Consider the following 16,955-nt stretch of genomic DNA (forward strand, 5'->3'; position numbering starts at 1 on the left):
GGAAGCTCCCAGTAATATTCAATGAGAGGTCTTCCCTTTGATGATAATAGACCAGAGAAGTGCTGACAAGCTTCAGCCACACTGTAGCTGACCACTCCCAAGCTCTGTCTGATCTCCTAAAATAGTCCTTCTGATAGACCCAGTAAGAAACAGATCCTTCTTTCCCTTTGCCCTAAGAAAGCTAAAGGACTCTCCAATGGGAGTGGCCACTTCCTTCTGATACCTGATCCTGGCTGTGAGGTCACAGCTTCCCCATAAATAAGAAGGCTTGTGAGAGGGTGGACTCCACTCAGGGACAGGAGCAGCCCTCAGCTCACTTCTCCAGCTTCTCAACATCTCCATCATGGTGGGTCTGACCAAGAAATTATTTATCAGTCCCCTGCTGGACTGCTGATGGGACAGGGAAGAAAGTCAGGCAAGAAAGTTGCAGTTAGCTTGGGGAGGTTGGGTGAGGGGTGGGGCAGGAGGGGGTGGGGAGAAACTGCTAAGCATGTCAGATTTCTATGTGCCTCTTGAGGCTAAGGCAGTGGGCAAGGGACCTTTTTCATTGTCTTGAGTTGTTAAATCCAACCATATATACTTGGGTTAGTCCAATAGTCACAGGACACATGATTAAATGGAATTGTATTTGCCAGGCAGGATGATGACCATTTGTATCTGAAGTTAGAAGTCAAGAGCAGCTCTCACTAGAAAACCATCTAACCTAAAATTTGATCCTATGATACCAATACTTACTATTTGGATAAGAGCCTTTAATGCTTTAGAGTTATTGTCTGTCTTAATAGAAAATGTCCTAGTTATGCAGTGATAATGCTTCAAAACATCTTAATGCTGAATGTCTAGGGCAGAACCCTAACTGAGCTCTGAAACACTTTATTATTCTAGGGAGCATTTATTTCAGCATTTGATGAAGCATTGATTCACTATTTGAGTTCCAAGTGCCATTTCCCATTAGTTATCTATTTTATACAGTCTTAAAATTTTTAGATTTAAAGGCTACTCCCCCACCCCCACCCCAAGGTAGTACTTCTCAGGCCATAGCAACCTGACTCAATGCAGACTACATTCACAACCCCTTGTGTTTAGGAGACAAAATAGAACACTCTTGATTCTGTCAATGCATTTTCAACGGTTATTAGTTGTATCTTTTTTTTTCTTCCTCTCTTCACTGCAGTCCTTCAGTGCTGACCAGATTGCTGGTAAGTGCAACAAAACCTCAGTTTCTCTAGCACTCTGGTGAAATGATAATGTCTCGCCTCCCAAGTCCTAGCTCTTCACTAACCTTCAAGGCATTTTGCCTCATGCTGTTCCTATTAATATCTATGCTACATGGGAAATCTGAAGAGTGGGCTCATTTGGGAACCTACTCTAAAGATAGACTCATGGAATCAGCTAGATACACAGAAATATCAGGCACCTGTTTGGTTAAACAGTTCTTTGTGGTTAATGTCTTTCTAACAGATCGAGTTTTCTAAAGAGCAACAGGAGGGTAAGTTAAAACAGATTGTTGTTACTATGGGTGCCCTCCCCAAAAGGCCTGTGGAAAAACTGACTCTCAGGAAGAGCTAATCTCTCCCTAATTAGCCCCTTTAGCCCTGCCTCCCGTAATTGGTAGACTGAGCTGAAGTCTTCTCTAAATATAAACATTTAACAAGAGTCAGTCTTACACTTGTGAGCAGCAGCCAAAAGGTCTTTAGGTGGACAAAAGGGAAATGTCCTCAACTGGTGGTGATTTCTCATGTATTGATTTGTTTTTATAAATTAAAGCCAGTTGTCTACACTATCTACTCAACCTAAATTATTTGGCCACTCAGCTAGTTAACTTGATTATCCAAGACCCCAAAAGAATTTTTAGGGAACCTAATTTATTCAGTTTGACTGCCTAAATTACTTCCCTTTTCATCTTGTAATAATTACTTCCATCCCTGGGCTTTGAAAGAGAAGGAGTCAAGTTGTATTGTTTGTTTATGTAGAAAGTCAGCATACTTTCTATCATATCATGCTTGCTGTTAAATTAATGGCCTTTTCCTTCATATAAACAGAGTTGGGCTAAAACATTCAAGTTTCAGTTTAGTGAACATTAAGAAAGTGTTCGTTGTGTTCCAGACATACATGCTTGATTCTTTCAGAACAGAGAGAATAAGGGTTCTCTAAGGTCTCCCCTTTTTGATTCAACAGATCCATTTCTTGCTTTTCTCTAGAAACTTATGTCTTTTTTTTTCTTTTCTTAAAAGAATTTTGTCCAACAGGAATACTAATAATCCTGGTGGACTCCTATTTATACAAGGACATACTATTCCTTGACATTTTTTTTGTCATTTTAATATTTTCAGGGAACTATGATAATGACATTTTTATCCTGGAAACCCAATGAACTGAAAGGGAAACACCTTTAAGATTGGTAATATCCTACCCTATATGTAAATTAGAATGACTAGTCATAATGATTAATTTTGAAAACTTAATAATTTATTCAGCTATTAGCCTCAAATCAGTGTCTGAAAAATGTTGATGCTTTTGGTCAATTCTGACAGAGCAAGGAATATCCCTGGAAAAGTTACAAGTGAATTTACTAGATGTCCATAGCTGATGGCCTCATGAAGAAGACATATCAACTAGTCTGATATACAAGCTGACTAGAATTTTAGAACAATGTAGAAAGCATATCAGATGCTCTAAAAAGAAAAAATCACTGGGAGATTCTACTTCCTTCATCTTCCTCTCTCAATGGAAATTTCATTTTTTTTTCTTAAGACATTTCAATTGAGGACATGGCATGGTCTTACTGTACTCCTTTCTCCTCTGCGTCCCTCTGCAGTGTCTAACTTGAAATCTAATTATGACTGTTATGCTATTATAGGGCTAAACAGTAGAGCAATTAAAACCCATTTAGGAGACAAAAGGACTGGCTTGGTGTGGATTAAGTCACCTTACTCTACCTACTAAACTTGTTTTAAATTTAGACAAAAAGAAAGACATTGTTTAAAGGGTCATTTTCTTTCTCTCATGTCAGGAAGAACAAACTTAAAAATCTTAAATGCTATGAAAACTATTTCCTTTGGTGTAGTTTAGTTTTGAGCATATCAAGATTGAGCACTGAAGCCTCTGAAAAAATGTAACTAGAAAATGTGCAATATTTATAACATCTGAAGACATTCTGGTTCTTCTGAGGAGGTCCTAGATTCTTAGAAAGATTAGCGTCGCTTAAGAAGATTTCCAATTAAAGCAAAAGTGTTTGGTTTTTGTTTTTTTTTTTTGTTTTTTGTTTTTTTTCCCAAGAAGGAAACTGATCAGGGAGCCTCTTTCTGGTCTCAGCATTTAAAGTAGAGAGGGTTAGGTTGGAAGCTATCCTATTACAGTCCATAAAACCCTCTTCCTGCATCAGCAGTTTCACTAGGGTGATAGTGAACCTCCTAAGCAGACTGTATATGGAGGACTAAAGCCAGTACCAGGAGACTCCAATTTCACACAACCATTAAGGAAGATGAAAGAGAACATGATGACTCATGACTTGTGGATCGTCTGTCAGCACTGGTAGTGCGTTCTCTTAGAACTGGTCATGGACATGTTGAGTCCTTTGTTACAAATGCCGCACAATGCAATCTACTTTAAAATTGTAGATTTCTATTAAAAGAGTAAAAACTCTCTTGACCATTGGCCAGTGAATGGTCCTAAACTAATGACCTAGTAGGGGCTTTTAGCTTGACAAGGAATGATTGGAGGGACCACAAAGTTTTCTAAAACACTGGTCCAGACAGAGGTAAATTTCAGTTTAAAGGATGGTAGTCACACCCTTCAGAAATGTATTTTTTATGGTGATATTCACATATGCCCCCTCCCAAATGCTTCCTGTCCTTTTCTCCCACTCCCACCACCCACAAAAAAGCACAGATGTGTTCCTGAGCTGTGCCTTCTATGATGACCTATTTCAATCCCCTCTTGGCGTAATTATGGATCTGGCTCTACCTTATACAACTCCTTTCTTTGTCCAGTCAGTGCCACATTCAACCTCACTTTCTCTAGAGATTGGTGGTTAGAATAAAGGATAGAGCTGCATATGAAGTCAAGTGATAATGCTGAGTAGAAGAGCAGCTGGGGGCACCATGATGCATAGAGCACAGGGCCTGTGGTCAGGAAGGCTGGAATTCAAATCTAGCCTCAGACACTTTCTAGTTATGTGACCCTGGGCAAGTCACTTGATCTCTCTTTGCCTCAGTTTACCCAATTGTAAAATGGGGATAATAATAGCCTCTACCTCCCAGAGTTGCTATGAGGATCAAATTATTAATTTTTGTAAAGTGCTTAGCACAGCACTTGACACATAGCAAGTTCTACATAAACATTAGCTATCATCATTATTACTATTAGAGTCAGGAATACCTAAGTTTAAATCCAGCCTCAGGCACTTGCTAGCTCTATGACCTGGGCAAGTCATTTACCTGTTTGCCTCAGTTTCCACAACTGCAAAATGGCTAATAACATGGACCTCCCAGGGTTATTGTGAGGATCAAATGAGATAACATACGTAAAGTGCTTAGCACAATGTCTGGCACATAGTAGGTGCTGTATATATGCTATTTTGATGATGATGATGATGATGATGATGATATAACTTAATATTCCTGAAATGTACATCTGATACTAGAACATAGTAAACATTTGTTATATAATAAGGGGATAAAATGCAGGAAAAAAAACTTAGAAAAATAGTCTATTTAGTTTTCCAATCAGTTTGCGTTTAGCCCTGGGGCAACCTACATCAGTTTGGCTTGGATACTTTGACCTGGGAATTCCTAGGCCTGAGTTTATCACTTGCCTTCAGAAAAACTATTATCCTGTTGGGATTTAATCAGTGAAATGATGGAGTCCTGGACCTCAAGAAAGGAGTTTCCCTAATTCCTATAGGTTTATCTTGAAAATTTTTACTTAGCTTTTATATAACTAAAATCAGTCAACCACTTACTGAAAGAAAGAGAAGGAAGGAAGGAAGGAAGGTGGGAAGGAAGAAGGAAGGAAGAAGGAAGTAAGGAAAAAGAAACTTTCACCATTAGTAATAGTGAAATGAATCCCAGGATTCCTAAGGTCACCTGTAATAATAGCTCACCATTATATAGCACTTTGCAGTTAACAAAAGTGTTTGCCTCAGAGTGATTTTGTAAGGCTGGCAATTAAAATACTACTATGCCTTTATTATATCCATTTTACAAACATAGAAACTGACACTCAGTCAAATGATTTGTCTTTAGTCTCACAGCCTGTAAAAGCAGAGCCAGAAAAGGAGTCCATTGCACTTTAGGGGAAACCAACCCATAACTGTTCATCAAAGTAGAAGAGATAGGTTAAATGAACAAAAAAGGAATAAATATGGTATGAATTGCCTTTTGCTGAAATAGATAAAGGGGATTTATGAAAAGAGGTTGAAAAAGCAGCAATGTAATCTCCAGAGACAAAGACAAGGCAAGTGGGAATATAATGAGGACAGTGATGGTATTTGTTACTTGGAAAAAAGTAGATCTAAGAAAGAGACCTAGAATTTTTTTTTAAATAGTAAAACTGTCAGTCTAGAGTAATTCTGACCAGAAACATATATAGTTCATTGTTAAAGAATAGATCTGTGGCAGGAAGGAATCTCTGAATAACCTGCCTTCTCTCTTCCTACAGACTTCAAGGAGGCTTTCCTCCTCTTTGACAGGACTGGCGAAAGCAAGATCACATTAAGCCAAGTTGGTGATGTCCTGCGTGCCCTGGGTACCAACCCAACCAATGCAGAGGTCAAGAAAGTTCTGGGAAACCCTAGCAATGAAGGTAGGTAATGAAAGCAATGTCTCCTAGAAATTCAGAACCCGTATGTTCAGGCCAGGTCAGGTTCTATAGCCCAGACTTCAACTCTGAGAATAACTGACTTACTTGTACTGTAGTTTCTCCATTGCTATATTAAGGTGCTCATAAGTGGTGTGGGTAGTTGCTAGACCTATGATTTAATCAAAGTAGAGAATTACTTGTATAAAATTCCTAGCCATAGCACAGATCAGCAACATTTATAACTATCTCAGCAGCGTAAGACACTGAGAGTTTAAGTTACTTGCTTGTGGTCATCTAGCTAGTGTATACCTGAGGCAGGACTAGAACCCAGATCATTCTGACTCAAAGACCAGCTCTTTCTCCCTCCAACACCATGCCACCTCATTGTTGGAAAACACAATGAGAACACAGTGGTTTTGGTGACTCATGCAGAGATTTTTAAAAAATATCCAATAGCACTCTTAATACATCACTTCCTCAGCAAACTCCAAAGAATCTGTGACTATAATGAAGAACAGAGGAGGTCGGACTTAATAACCATATTTTCCATTTGTAGAAGATCTCAATGGATTTTGAAATCTAAATTCAGCTGCTTTTTGTAATTTTTATAGGTGAAACATAAAAATCAGTGAGGAATATGTTTTGCAGAATTCAGACTCATTTATTGAGAATTCAGTTACTCAACAGTAATATTTAGCCATTAGCACATTTAGGGCAGCTAGGTACTCTTTAGTTTCCTCATATGTAAAATGAACTGGAAAAGGAAATGGCAAATTACTCCAGTGTTAAAGTACTTTACATATAAATGTTAACTATTGTTATGAATTTTGTTGTTGCTCAGCCATTTTTCAGTTGTGTCTGACTCTTCATGACCTCATTTGGGATTTTCTTGGCAAAAATACTGGAGTGATTTGCCATGTTCTTCCCCAGCTCACTTTTATAGAAACTGAGGCAAATAGGGTTAAATGACTTGCCCAGGGTCATACAACTCCTAAGTGTCTGAGGCTAGATTTGAACTCAGGAAATGAATCTTCCTGACTCCAAGCCCTGTAGTCTATCTACTGCGTCACTTAGCTGCCCCAATAAAGCACTTTGCAAAGCTTTAAGTGTTATATAAATACTAACCATTATTATAAATGCTAGCTACTAAATCACCATTAGAATTATATTTAGACTTTCTCTCTCTTCCTACCCCCTGCCTCCCCCAGGTTGAATTTTATCAAGTTAATCATGCTAAAAGTATCAAGAGCATGAGATAAGGTGAGAGAGCAGTGGGTAAAATCTTATTTTTAAAATGCCTTTTTTTCTAATTAAACATCCATCTTTGACCATGGAATGATTAGATTAATGTAGTTCATTTCTTCAGCATTCAAAACTCAATCTGTTTTAATCTTTGCTCTCCAATTTCATTTCCATCCTATGAGAGCTCTCTGGAGGAGAGAAAATGTGGTTTATATGTAGAGATAATTCCCTTCCTCTGTATATAAATGACCATACCATTTTAATATTTTGTCATCATCTGGTGGGTGCTCAAAGTCTGGTGGGTATCATAGATTACTAAAATATGCCAGGGTTGTGGATTTCAAGAATTAAGTCCAGACTTACACACATTAGATTTAAAGCTAGGTCACCTAATTATTCGATCCCTCTCATTTATAGGTGAGAAATAGAAGCCAGAGAGGTAGTGATTTCCCTAAAGGTGGTAGGTGATAGAATTTGAACTCAGACCCACCATTCCCCTCCCGCTGTACCACCCTAATTTTCAATCTCCTAGCACCTTCCTTCTGTATTTTTTCCTTCAATACCTTTAAAAAGAAAGCGCTTAGCAGAGCAAGCTGGCACATAGTAGGGACTTAATAGACAACATCATTAAAAAAGTCCCATTACAAATTCAGTCTTTTCCAATCTTGGTTTTGCAGTATTATGTGTCTGTAGCATCTCAGCAGACTTTTATACAGTATTGCTTCCCCATGTAAAAATGCTCTCCTTTAAAAGCTTTATCATCTTAAAAGTAGAAGAAATAAATACTGTTTGGGACAGGGGTGGGAGTGGGGGTGGGGGCTTCTGGTCCCTTATCTACAAACTTGAGCTGCTATTATGGATAGCATAATAGAATAGGGCCATCTTGTGTACCCAGAATTCTGAAACCCACATTAAGTTGAAGCTGACAGACCTGGAGGGTTCATAAATCTCCAAATGGTAACGTTCCTTTCAGAGCTGAATGCCAAAAAAATTGAGTTTGAGCAGTTCCTGCCCATGATGCAGGCCATTTCCAACAACAAGGACCAGGGAAGTTATGAAGACTTCGTTGAGGGGCTGCGTGTCTTTGACAAGGAGGGCAATGGCACAGTCATGGGTGCTGAACTTCGCCACGTGCTAGCTACCCTGGGTAAGTACCCCTGATTTCCTGAGGCTGTCATAAAGGCTAGCCATGACGAAGAAAGAGGGAAATTGGTTAAGGGAGACTTGACCAATGAAGGAAGGAGAATCTTCCAAAGTACATCTGATGAATAGCAACGGGGGAAAAGTCACTGAGAACTTTGACCAGTCAGTCTCAAAATTTATTTTTAGGATGTCAGAACTTGATTAAAAGAATTTCTCCTAAGAAATCATCCTGGAATGAGTAAAGATAAGTCTTAAAGGATAGAAAAATTGAATTTTAATCATCTTAAATCATAGGAACATAAATGCATTATAGTATTTATTCAAATATTCAAAAATATTTATGTTTCCTTGACCCTAAAAATTAGAATGGGGAAGGGGAGATACATGAAGGTTCTAGATACAAGCATTTTCATCAGTATCAGGGAAATCTCAGTGTGGCAAATCCTTCCACTTACCTACATTAGATAGTCCTCTGTAACTTAGGGAATTATCTGGGACCCTGAGGGGTTAAAAGACTTGACCACAGTCACAGAACTAGATTTGTCAGAGGCGAGACTTGAACCTAGCTCTTCCTAACTTCTAAAGCAGCCCTTTATCCACTAAGCCACTGAATTACCTCTCAAATTAGCATCACTGAGTGAAATTAGAAAGGCAGGTCAGAAATGCTTTAGAAAACTGCTTTCTGCCCTTATTTCTAAACAGCTACAACTTTTTTTCCTCTTTCAGGTGAAAAGATGAAGGAAGAGGAGGTAGAAGCCCTGTTGGCAGGTCAAGAGGACTCCAATGGCTGCATCAATTATGAAGGTAGGTTCTTTTTGTTGGCAAAATAATAATAATAATAGCACTTTAAGGTTTGCAAAACCTTTTATAAATATCTGATTTGATTCTCACAACAACCCTGGTTAGGTAGGCACCATTTTATAGAGGAGGTAACTGAGGGCAGACAGAGATTAAAAGTGTCTATATCACCTCTTACTTCATGGTGGGTCTAGCTTTGTCCTTGGAATGGAAAATGACTGATTTCCCTGGGCCTTTTTCCTCCCAGGTACTTGATTTGTAATTTACTATATAATGACAAATTGTATAGTTTATTACTTTCAAGAGCCATTGGGATGTCAAGGGAAAACAACTTGAAAAAAAAAGGCCTCCATCACATTGAGTGAAGCCCCCTGTGGCAACCACATGAGGGAACATAGGCAAAAGTCAAACAGACCAGGCAGGCATTGATTCCAATGGGTTCTAGTCTGCATGGCTGGAAGGAACATCCAAATTCATGACATTCCAGAGCTGTTTGAGGTTGACTCTAAGTAGAGATTAGATGATTACCAGGTAAGATCCTCACTAGTAGACACCAAAAGAAAATACTTTTTGAGAATTTGCACTCTGTGTTAAAAAAAAAAAGTTTCCTTAAAGTGGCAAAGTATCTTCCTATTAGGGACAGCTGGGTGGAGCAGTGGATAGAGCACTGAGCTTGGAATCAAGAACACTCATTGTCACGAGTTCAAATTTGGCCTCAGCGTTTACTAGCTGTGTGACCCTGAGCAAGTCACTTATTCAGGTTGGACTCAGTTTCCTCATCTGTAAAATGAGCTGGAGAAGGAAAGGCAAACCACTCCAGTATTCTCCCAAGAAAACCCCAAATGGGGTTACAAGGAGTCAGACATGACTGAACAAGTCTTCCTGCTAACTACTCCAAAGGCATATTGAAGCAGCTTCACCTTTATCTGAATATAACCTAATACTCATTTCAGAATTGGATGGCATCTTGATGATCATGTAATGCAACACCCAAAAAATCCTTACCGCGACACGTTCCAAAAGTAGTCATTCAGTCTTTGCGGGGAGACTCACTACCTATCAACAGCATCCCATCCCATTTGGGCTAGTTCTAATTGCTAGGAAGGTTTGTTTTTTCTTTACATCAAACTTTGATTTGCCTTTCAACAACTCCTGCTGTTGCGGCTAGTTCTGTCTTCAGGAACTAAACAGAACAAGTATAATCTTCCCTGTACTCATAGACAGTTATTGTCTCTTCTCTTCTCCGGGATCAATATCCTCAGTTCCTTTAACCATTCTTCTTCTGACCCAGACCAAAAGATCTTTCACTATTCTAGTGGCACTTCTCTGCCCATTCTCTCCTTTATCAATGTCATCCTTGAAAAATCATATCCAGGACAGAATATAGTACTCTGAAATAAGTAGTCTTACTAGTGCAAGAGTTGAGTGGGATTATTACTAATTTCATCATCTTTTTTGGCTTCTATAAGACACTGTTAAGTCATAATGAGCCTGAAGGCCAACAAAACCCCCCAGATCTTTTTCAGACAAACTACTGTCTGATCATACCTCCCCAATCTAGTACATATGAAGTCAATTTTTTTTCCAGAGCCCAGGTGAAATACATTATGCTTATCCCCATTAAATTTAATCTGAATAGCTTCAACACCATTTTCTAGTCTGCCATTTTTTTTTTTTGGATCTTGACTCTCCCCTCTACTGTATTATTGATCTCTCACAGAATTGTGTCATTTGCCAATTGGATGAGTCTGCCACCGTTGCCTTTATCCAAGTCATTATAAAATGTTGAACCACACAGAGCTACTCTATTAGAGTCCTTTTGCCAAGAAGCATTAATGGCCATTCTCTGAGTCAGACCATTCAACCGTTTACAAATCTAATTGTATTATCACCTAGCGCCCATCTTTCCATATTTTCCACAAGAATAGCAGGAAAGCTGTGTTTATTAACTGCTTTATCTGCAGTAGTCTTACGATATAACAGTTTAGTAACTGTCATAAAAGGGAAATAAGTTTGGCCTGGCTTCATTTGTCCTTGATGAAGTTAGGCTGGCCCTTTATGGGGGCCTCTCCTTTTCTAGATGGTAACTAAGCATCTCTTAAAAGTCTAGACTCCATTATTAAACTCCAGCTCTTGGCTTATAGTTTTCAGACTCTGTTCTTTGCCTTTTTATTATTTTTTTTTGAAAATTTGGACATTTGCCTTTGTCCAATACTGCAGTACCTACCCTGTTTTTATAGTCTTTCAGGTATTACTGACTGTGCCTCAGTGATCTCACCCATTAGTATTTTCATTAATCAAGGGTGTAACTTGTTTACTTGTTCAACATGTCGTAAGCACGTACTACCTACCAACAGATCATCAAAGACAGAATATAACAGTCCTTGACCTCAAGGACTTTACATTCTATTTGGGGGAATATACAATGATGAGTAATAACAAAGTAATTTCCCAAGGGGAGAGGTCTAACATCTGTAAGGCCTCATAGAAGGTAGCACTTAGCTGAATCTGGAAATAGAGACTCAAAGGGGCAGAGGATCAAAAGAAATGTACACCAGTCATCTCTTCACCTGTGCCAAGGTCTAGAGGAGGAGAGTGGAATGTCACGTCCAAGGGACAAGTGGCCTAGTTTGGTTGAAACATAGTGTGAAGGAAAATCATGTGTAATAAACCTGAGAAGGAATGCTGGAGTCAAATTTTAAAGGGCTTTAAAAGTCAAGCAGAAGAGTTCACATTTCATCCTAGAGCTGAGAAGAGGCCATTAGAGCTTTTTGAGCAATGGGGGTGACAAGATCAGACTATTGACTTAGGCATGTTGACTTGACAGCTACATGGAAAATAGACTGGAAGAGTTAGAAGGTAGTTGGATTGGACCAAGTAACTTGAATTCATGAAGGGCAGCTAGGTGCTCTCTGATTGTCCCCTTACTTATCTTGGGTATCAATTCCCTATTAACTGTTTGTTTGGCCATTTGTTCTGTTCTTTTTAGTCCAGAGGTCATTTTTCTTGGCAAGTAAAACAGAAGTAAAATAAGAATTAAGTTTCTTTCTCCCTTCCTCTCTCTCCTTTTCCTTTTCTCCTTCTCTCTCTCTCCCTCTCTTCCTCTCTTCCTGTCTCCCTCTTTCCCTCTCTCTCTCTCTCTCTCTCTCTCTCTCTCTCTCTCTCTCTCTCTCTCTCTCTCTCTCCCTCTTCCTCTTCCTCTTCCTCTTCCTCTTCCTCTCCCTCCCTCTCCCCCACACACACACGGACATACACACATATATGCACACACACACACTAGGGAACACTAGCCATCCACACCAACCAGCAGTCCTTTCTTTAAGCTTTCTCTTCTAAATATAGCTTGGAAAAAAACCAAACAAATAACTTAGCTTTTCCTGGATGGCCTCTGCTCATACTGAGCTTTACCACTTCTTAAGCTTTTCTCACAGATCTACTTCACCCTCTTATTATTCATCCTATTACCTGACCTGGCCTCCATCTTCTGTGTCTATATACCCACACATATGTATATCTACATATATGTAATCTGAGTTAATTGTTAAGGTTTTGTATATCCACACCAGTCTCTTTGGACAACTCTGGTTTTCTTCCTCAATGAAATTGTTCTCTCTTCATGTTCTCTGAACTTCATGCTGAAAAATTTCCCATCCCTCTCAAGCTGACTTCCCCTGTATCATTTTAAAGCTTTGGATCACGCCAATCCTTCCACTAAACTGCCTAATATCTGTCCTCCCAGAACCTACAGGGCGTGTCAGACTACCCCTGAATTTCCTCTCCTCTAACATAAATTCTGGGGATTGAATGGTTATTTCTTGCCCCCAACCAAGTTACCTTGCTCTCAACTAGGCAACTAATTCTTTCCTCTTTAGTAAGGAGTCAGGCCTAGAATTGAATTTCTCCTTCTTGTTTCTTTTATCTTTTGGAAGGATGAAATTACTTTTAATGCAAGTCAGGAAATTATTAGCTACTCTGCTTCTCTGACAGAGCTCCAGCAGATATCTGGATAATCTATGTTCCTTGTCCTTACTATGTCATGACTCTTTTCCAGGCTTATGATATTTCCTGAACTCCTCATCTATTTTTTCTTTCTGTAGAAGTAGTAGTCTGTAGTACACTCTGATGGCAAAGACACTAATCCCAAGTGCTGATACTGTGCTTTTCTTCCCCAAGTTCATAATTTTATTTTCTCATAAAAACCTTTCTTAATATATACTGCTACCTTATTTCCCACCCCTTTCCAATCCCTTACCACATCATCCAGAACCATATTCCAATCATGAGTCTTATCCCTCCAAGTCCCTGACAGCCATGAGAGGTCAAATTTGCATTCTAATTCACTGCATCTTGCTCTTGTTGTTCAGTCATTTCAGTCTGGCTGATTCTGTGATCCATTTGGAGTTTTCTTGGCAAAGATACTAGAGCAGTTTGCCAATTTACAGATAAAGAAACTTAGGCAAACAGGTTAAGTGACTTGCCTAGGGTCGCACAGCTAGTAGGTGTCTGAGGCCAGATTTGAACTCAGGAAGATGAGTCTTCCTGATTCCAGGCCCAGTACTTTATCCACTGTGCCACCTAGCTGTCTCTCACTTCATCTCACTTGTTGTCTTTATGTTTCATATTTATATATAGGCATTTAAGGCTATGTATATTACAACGACTAGCTCCCTCTGTCGATTTTTATTTTCTGTAAAAAATGCTGGGTAGCTCTGCTGCTTTTCTTCCTACATTCCAGCTACTCTTCCCAGTATCTAGTTTGGTGCCTGTATACAGGGAGTTTTCTCCTTCCCCCAGCCTCCTTGTCTTTTCAATTGAAAGCCCTTTTGATTAGATTTGCAAGGCATAAGGCAATTGCATTCTTATCAGGCTTTCTTAGGTATACTCCAGGTGTCTTGTCATTTCTTTATGCCAAGCCATACAACAGAAATCCAAATCCCATTATCAGATGCCAGCTGTTCATTTCTGTATTAACAACCTTCCTATAAATACATATTTTTGAAGATCTTTTACTTTGTGAAATGTGCCTGGATTAAAAACACAACATTTATTTTAAATACCTGTGTATGTCTAAGATTCACCAAGGCTTGTATTCTAAGGATACTAAGCTTGGCAACTGTCTGTTAAGATAAAAATAGGGCCAACCTGGGAGATTGAGTCTCACTAATGGTAACAGATACCCATGTGCTAAACTTCCTAGTCTCATGGCAGAAAATAATTAGGATTTAGCAGATTGTGCATAAACCTTTTATGAAACTTTAGTAATTCTCTAACACTATGTTTGTATTATTCCACAGCCTTTGTCAAACACATCATGTCCATATAAGTGGAACTCTCAAGGTAAAATAGCATTCCTTTAATCTGCATGATTTGACTGTCCTTTGTTTGAGGATTGTGTCTCCTACAGATCTAATTCAGTTGGTCCTAATTAAGAACCGCTACCCAAGAATACCAGCTATTTGATATAATTGTATTTTGAACTAGAGTTTGCATTTGTGTCTGCCTAAAAATATACTATGTGTTCTTTCCTTTATATTCCTTAGCTTTCACCATACAAAGTGAAGTTTGTTGTTGGTTAATGTCTTTAGTTAGAGCACAGTGCCACAAAAAATCATGGATTCCATACTGAAGTAAGTCAGATAATTTGGTTGTAGCCCCAAACTATGCCCACATTGACCCTCCTTACCAAAAATAAGATTATCTAATTGGTCATCAGGAGTACCAGCTTAAATACATGACAACTATTTAAAAAATCAACAAACCCCGAAAAATTAATCATATACATGCGAAGTACTTCCAATCTAGAGACAAATATAAGAAAGACAATGGTTGAGATATATATGTGTGTGTGTGTGTGTGTGTGTGTGTGTGTGTGTGTGTGTGTGTGTGCATAGATTATGCCCTGCTCTTTTCCCTTGAGGCACTTACAAAGGGTTAGGAGTTGGGGTAGGGAGAGACATGTCACACACACAAATAACCAGCATCCAAAATAATACTGGCTAAGCGCATAAAAGCTCATCTCCCTGACGATAGATCAGTGGTGCTTTCCCCCCTTTATGAAGGATGACACGTAAAGGACAAGATTGGAAACTTTTTAAATGCTAAGTACTTCTTGGTCTCTGGTACCATTTTGTTTCATATTGAATTTAACAAGCATTTTATTAAGAGTCGTCTCTAGGCCAGCCAAGGCATTTACGTTGATACTACAAAGACACCCAAAGCACTACTATCCTTGAGGTCTAAGGGCTATGTTAGAGCAGGAGACATAAGATAAAAAGGCAAATAATGACGCCACAGGAGAGAAGAGGAGCATTAGATGAGTGGTACAAAGGGGCTATTTTCACATGCAGAGAGGGAAAGACACTGTCTCTGTTTGGAATAGAGGGGAAGGTGGCAGCTGAGCTTGGCCTTGAGAGATGTGTAGGATTTCAGCAGAGAGATGAGTAGGGATAATGTTCTAGCAAAAGGGTATTGGAGGAACAAGGTTTCGAGTTAAGGGGAATTAACATATGATGATTAATTAAGAAGCTTCTATAAAAAGTTACGTGGTTATAGCCTAATATTAAGAGTTGCATGCCCTAGATGAGATTATCAGAATTTACTGGATTATTCAAAAGAAAATAAATGAGGGGCAGCATAGCCTAGTGGATAGTGCAGGCCTTGTATACAGAAATACTTGGAATCAGGTCTTACATCTGCTGATACATACTAGCTGTATGATGGTTGTACAGTCACTCAACCTTTTTCAGAGCCCACTGGCAATTTTAAGATTACAAGTTGCAGATGAATTAGGGAACTGTATTGGTAGAAGGAATTTCAGCATTAGGAGTTTCCCCAATTAAATTAAATAAACAACTAAATCATAGGCCTGGATGAAAACCAAAACCATCATGATGGTCTATCAGTGCCCTAATAGCTACTCATTTCTATGATGTACAAGATGGAATCACAGCCCAGGATTGTGTACTTCCAAGAAGCGCTAATTAATTTCATAACCAAAAAGTCCCCGGTATCTTGTTTAAGGTTACATTCCTGTTATCCTACCTAAGTCACATAATTACCTATATTTCATTCATTACAATACAATTATCCCTTTCACATCACTGGAGTTAGGAGCATGGTGCCCCCGAGATCTGGAAAATCCACGTAAAACTTTTTGGCCCTCCCTTCATATACCAGAGAAGAAGTCTGAATTTTTCTTTTTCTTTCAAGATGTGTTTATACTACCTTGTTGTAAAATTTGGGTTGATATTATATAACACTATACATATATTTCATGCATTTCTGAGTTTCCTAACTTTTCTGTAGCATCCTCAGAACTTCCCCCCAAAATCCCATTTAACTTCTTTTGCCCTGTGATATGTCAAAAGTGGCAATGGGGAAAGTCAAAATGTGGAAGAGATAACTGTAGAAGTTCCTGTTTTTGACTTTTTCTGTATCCTCAGTGCATAACATTCCCAGTGCCTAGCCCATAGTAAGCATGTAATAATCTTTATTGATTTTTAAAAACAAATTACTTTCTCACCTATTCTCAATAATGGCCACTAATTTTTGCTTTTTTTTCCCCCTTTGGTAGAAAAAAAAATAGCAATACAAATCTAACTCTATTTTTTCCCCTTCTTAACAGAGCAAGTGATCTCTATGAAGACTGACTGGAAACTAAGCCATGAATTTTAGGAACATTCACATTCATCTCTCCAGATCAGTTGACCAACAAGGCAGGAAAAACCAAAGGAATTTGGACTATAATATACTGAAGTCCTCCCCAATTTTTTATGTACCTTTTGAGTTTCCTTCGAATCCTCAAGTTATATTTCTACTACACAAGTCAAATGTTTGCAGAAGCAAACAACCTAGACAAAGTTTCTACAGGTCTCAAGTCTAAGTTATCTCTCTTTCCGTGCTCTCCACCATGTGTAAATGTGTACCCTTGAAAGAATCTAACAATCAATAAATCGCTTTGGTCAGTCTCT

At 38.7% G+C, this 16,955-nt stretch overlaps 1 protein-coding gene across 1 annotated transcript; it reads left to right on the forward strand.

The window, feature by feature from the left end:
• Positions 1-304: 304 nt before the first annotated feature.
• On the forward strand, positions 305-16,879 carry MYL1 (myosin light chain 1). Its single transcript, XM_036756790.1, has 7 exons — positions 305-346; positions 1,175-1,199; positions 5,662-5,805; positions 8,018-8,191; positions 8,914-8,991; positions 14,280-14,322; positions 16,610-16,879. The coding sequence occupies exons 1-6, from the start codon at positions 344-346 to the stop codon at positions 14,306-14,308; spliced, it is 453 nt and encodes a 150-aa protein (XP_036612685.1). The 5' UTR covers positions 305-343; the 3' UTR covers positions 14,309-14,322; positions 16,610-16,879.
• The last annotated feature ends 76 nt before the right edge of the window (positions 16,880-16,955 follow it).

The sequence above is a fragment of the Trichosurus vulpecula genome, chromosome 4, assembly GCF_011100635.1.
Source record: "Trichosurus vulpecula isolate mTriVul1 chromosome 4, mTriVul1.pri, whole genome shotgun sequence".
Classification (NCBI taxonomy): Eukaryota; Metazoa; Chordata; class Mammalia; order Diprotodontia; family Phalangeridae; genus Trichosurus; species Trichosurus vulpecula.

Bases quoted from the DNA above. Each gene is read 5' to 3' on its own strand.
- MYL1 (XM_036756790.1), top strand. The intron at 1,200-5,661 runs GTAAGTGCAACA...CTCTTCCTACAG, and splicing joins CAGTGCTGACCAGATTGCTG to ACTTCAAGGAGGCTTTCCTC. The intron at 8,992-14,279 runs GTAGGTTCTTTT...ATTATTCCACAG, and splicing joins TGGCTGCATCAATTATGAAG to CCTTTGTCAAACACATCATG.